The following is a 4,852-nucleotide window of genomic DNA, read 5'->3' on the forward strand; positions in this document are numbered from 1 at the left end:
GCACTCTGACACCGGCATGGAACAAAGCCCGTCATCACATTCTAATCTCGAATTTCAGGGGTTTTATTTCACCCAAATGCCACCCTGCTGGCCTTGTAAATTATTGACAGACTGACACCAATGCGAAAGGACACATAAAAGAGGCTAAAAGCTCCGGCCCTGGAAGAGCTTGTCCTCTCCTATTCCCATCAACAGTGAGACAAACTCTGCTAATGCTCCACTGGAACCTCACGGTAACACCGAGACTCAAGCACCACCTTATGATTCCTGACCCGCAGATGCGCTGTACAGCAGACATATTGTGTGCGGCGCTGCCTCTTTGGTCTGAGTCTTAGTACAATCACAAGGACACCGAGGCAAAGCTGAGGATTATCTGATCAAATCATGGAAATTAAAGGCAGTAAGTCACACATGGTTAGTACTGCACAAAGGCTGATAAAAGTCATTCTGATTTGACTGCTGCTTGTCACTTGTCCTTTCAAAGAAACATCACAACATAGTGCTTGGCTCGGGATACAGTCATTTAGTTTGAAGAAAAGTAAAATGTGGTAACCTGTGTGTCATCACACAGGTCTGGCTCTTCTTATACTTGCACTCCTACTCCTCCTTCTGCTCAACGTTATGATGTGACAAAAGCACGTGGAAACTGACAAAAAAAAAGAAAGAAAGCAAGAAAAACCTGTATGTGAGAGCAGCGAGAAACAAAGCTATCAGCAGGGATGAGAGGTGGTCTTCTGAAGTGTTTTTGTACTCTTATGTTGGTCTAATCGACTTCGCTCTCATTGCTGGCACCTTCGGGCCGCCTCAGTTTGTCTACCTGTTCATTAATCTGTCCGTCCCCACCTCGCCGGTCCTCTGTCTGCATGCTTAGACCACCCTCCTCCTCCTCCTCTTCTTCTTCTTCTACATGGCTGACATCATCTTCATCTTCATCTTTCCTCTCCTCCTCTCCCTGCACCTCCATGCGAACCTGGTCGAGGGGCAGCGCTGTGCCCAGGCCCACGGTGCAAATATCTCCATTGATACCATGGGCTCCATCGGGCCCTCCCAGTGCATCCTGGGGGCTGTGGAGTCCATTTTTGACGGGGGAGGAGGTGGTGGACTCGTTGCTGAGAGGGGAGATGTCACTGCTGCTGTTGGTGTGGTTAATGGACGGTGTGTTAGATGCTGCAGGTGGCTTCAGGGGGATCTGCCATGAGGGGATCTTAGGAACAGAGGGAGTGGAGGGGAACTGTTTCCTGTAAAGGGTGACAAACAACAGCGTTGAACAGAATTAGGCCTGATTGCAGCTTCATCACAAACCTCGCTGTGATCAAAAGACGTGAAAAGAGCTTTCCCACGATGTAAACAACCATATTTGGACATAATATAACCACAAAACCATGTATAACTTTCCAACCAAGCTCACGTCTCAACACTTTTTTGCATTTTAGCATGCAGCCGCACACTAACCACCCTATGTAATTCTCATAATTACAACAGAGAAAATGTTTTTTTCTCTTCCCCCCGAAACAGCCAGATGTTCATCACACCTGGTAAAGATGCTCTAAGATTTTTTAATTACACCCACTGCAGCTTTTAAGATCAAAAAGACAATGTTGAATGGGTTTCAGCACTTCTTGGTGCTTAAAAAAACAGTTTGGAGACGTTTTGGATCATTTGAACAGGAAAGGAACAAGTTTGGAGACAGATGGTGATACGGAGCCTTTATTTTGTAATTCAATCCTTTGCCAGAAAACTCATTGTGACAGTCAGGATGAAGTCAAGAAAGCAAATGACAAAGGGATTATTACTGATTAGAATGTATGAGGGGAAGAAAACAAGCTCAACTACACAGTACTGAGGCAATTTTCGTCCTCGCAGGTTTTCTGATGTACACTCTTACTTCAGGCTTCATTATAGACACTAATACATAATCATGCATGCTAATGGGCCTGACTGAGCTGGGCTGCGGCTGACTAGATTGCGGAACAAAGCTGAAAAGAAAGAGGGGACGTCTATCACCACGCTCACAGAAAAGGCCTTGCACATTTTTTTTATTATTAACCATCACACTATAGGTACATCTAGACTTTGCAGTTAAGTAATTTTCAAAGTTTATAGCATTGCACAGTCTGTCCAACAGAGTAGCTCCAAGTCTATTGTTTATAATGCTGTCAGTGCTGAATGCAGCAGAGTGACATCACAGCTGACAAGACTGCGCTGCAGAGTGAAGCGACATCCTCAGTACTGGTAGCCGACTAGTTTTCAAATGACCTTGCTAAAGCATTATAATCATCAACTCTTTTCACAAAAAAGCAATGTGAGCCATCGTATCGATATTATCAGAATGGTTTTACTCTGTATTAGTATAAATGTTGGCCTAAAAAGTCTGTTCCATCTGGATTAGGAGTTTTTCTCAGTTTTTACAATCTTATATATTTTGTAAAAAGTGAATATGATTTTTTTATGAAGCTGCAGCAGATCAACTGGAGTATATTAATGGTCACCTTTGTTACTAACACCAGTTGATGCCTGATGTATGTTAACTGGCCCACCCAAGTCACGAAATGTTATAATAAAGACTGATGTGATTATCGTGTGTTCTCTTGTTTTCTTATGTATTAGTACACAAACCTTCAGGTAATCTAAAGTAGTTTAGAACAAAGGTGTGAGTTCCAATTTTTTGTCTTAAAGAAAACAAACAAAAAAAATACTGCACAAGCCCATCAGGTTAGAACGCCACCTTGAAGCAGGCTCTCCAGTTTTTCTGTCACTGAACTGTGAAATCATCCCCTAGGGTCAGTCTGTCAGGGGTCTAATACAAGGTCATGAAGTGTCTGGGGGAGCACGCCTGGCGTGTTGTTCTGGCATAGAAACACAGATCTTGCATGTATCCCAAATGTGCAGCAGCGTTTGGGAGCAGTCAACTGCTGCTCAACGTGACAAACTTGTAGTAGATATCAGCTAAATTTACACCAGGCAGGTTTTAAAATTAAAAAGGTGTTGAAATTTTAGTTTTGGTAAGAGCTTTTGATGAGTGTGCAATGATTGCAAAAGAGCTTTATAGTTGCACGCTTTCTGAGAGTGTAAACTCAGACCTCCAGGGACAAAATATGGACTTTGAGTTTCGGTCCACTAACATTAACAACCGTATCTCACAGCCTTACTCAGCAAACAGGCTTTAGTGATGTGATGACAACAGATCACTGTTCACTGAATGTAAATTTGTCAAGGTATGTTTAATAGTCACCAAATAACTGTCACGCTCAAAGTTAATGTACAACATCTGCAAATATGATACAATTGCTGCTAGGTGTTGCATTAGAAATACACATTTAAAAATATATATATTATAATGTGTCAGTAGCTTCTATTGACCCTACACAAACCAAAACAAGTTTCAATGAAATGAAATAACCAGGTGCAGGTGTAAACTTAAGGTGTTGGATAGGCAGTTTAAATTTGATTTAATGTGTGATGTAAAAGACGTGCCGTCTAGGGCTGGGTATCGTCACTGATTTCTAGAATCGATTCGATTCCGATTCACAAGGTCCCGAAACGATTCGATTCAATTCAATTTGTATCTGGGAAATTTTGCCTCAGACAGTGAGAAATATTCTAATTAAGATCAGTACATTTACATATTTTTGTATCTATAAAAAGGAAGCTGACACTCGCAAGACTTTATCAAAGGTGTGAGCATCACAGCAGAAGCATTTGTGTCAAAGTAGCTGAAGATAAAACACAGAAAAACACGAAGATGATTTTCCTGGCCTGGGATTTTATAAAAATACTCTGCAGTACATCAAAAACGAAAGAAAACCATTAATCACCATATGAACATTGCCTCTGAAGTTACAGCGGTTTTACTAGAGACACGGCGTTTTGCATTTTGCATAATTTTAAAAAGTTTCAATTTGTTCAGTAGCCCATTGAACAGCTGAAATTAGGTTTTCTTTTTGGAAGTAAGTAAAAGGGAAAAAAAAGCGGCCGACAGCGCTGCAAACAACGGTAGATTTGTGCGTAACAAGCAAGCGAATAATACAGAAAACAGATTTTTAGACGGGAAACTGTTCTTGAAGTACAGAGAGAGCAAGAGAGAGAGAGAGAGCTGTGCATGACGTGTGATTTTATCATGTTGGAAGCAAAACAGCAAAAGTCAGAGGGAATTCATGACGATGTTTATGTGAAGCGTAGTTTGGATCTTCTTTTGCTGCTGGTTCGGTCAATATTGTTTGGAGAGAGATCAAACTAACAGCTTTAGAATCAGCGCAAAAAGGGCGTGAACACAAAGCGCGGACCCGCCGAAACATCAGAATCAGCGAGCTGTCGGCTTTCAGCCCCGACCGTGTCTGTGCCGTCGAGTGAGAAAGGCGACATCTCACTGATTCTGATCCGTCGGCGGGTCCGAGCTTTGTGTTTACATTTATGTGCAGAATCCGTGTTCCTGCTCTCATTCACTGTTTTAGCTGTTTGGTGGTTGTTGAAATTTTGTGAGGTTTCACCTGAGATTCTGGCATTTCGGGCAAAATAAATTTATATTAAAAAATCGATTCAGGATTTTAATGAATCGATATCACGTTATCTGAGCCAGAATCAATTTTAATCGATAAATCGATCATCAAAACCCACCCCTAGTGCTGTCAAAAATCACATCTGAATAAGAGCTACCACATGCTAACAAATGAGTTGTTTTATGAATCAAATTGCATATCATGCTGATGGTGCTTTGTCCCAGTTTTACACTGTCACACAGTTCAAATGGACTGCATTAAGGAACTCAAACGTTCAAAAAAACACCAAGTCCTAAGCCTTTCAATGCGCACACACACACACACACACACACACACACACACACACACACACACAC

The 4,852-nt window shown here is 41.7% G+C and overlaps 1 protein-coding gene across 1 annotated transcript in view; it reads right to left on the reverse strand.

The window, feature by feature from the left end:
- Positions 1-508: 508 nt before the first annotated feature.
- The window catches only part of pex14 (peroxisomal biogenesis factor 14), a 44,055-nt gene continuing 39,711 nt past the window's right edge, over positions 509-4,852 (reverse strand). Inside the window, exon 9 of the mRNA XM_005914979.3 lies at positions 509-1,238. Coding sequence (XP_005915041.1) covers positions 764-1,238 — 475 coding nt within the window. The 3' untranslated portion in view covers positions 509-763. The remainder of the gene's footprint in view (positions 1,239-4,852) is intronic.

Source organism: Haplochromis burtoni, unplaced genomic scaffold (assembly GCF_018398535.1).
Source record: "Haplochromis burtoni strain Fernald_Lab_line unplaced genomic scaffold, NCSU_Asbu1 Contig_9, whole genome shotgun sequence".
In the NCBI taxonomy this organism is placed as follows: Eukaryota; Metazoa; Chordata; class Actinopteri; order Cichliformes; family Cichlidae; genus Haplochromis; species Haplochromis burtoni.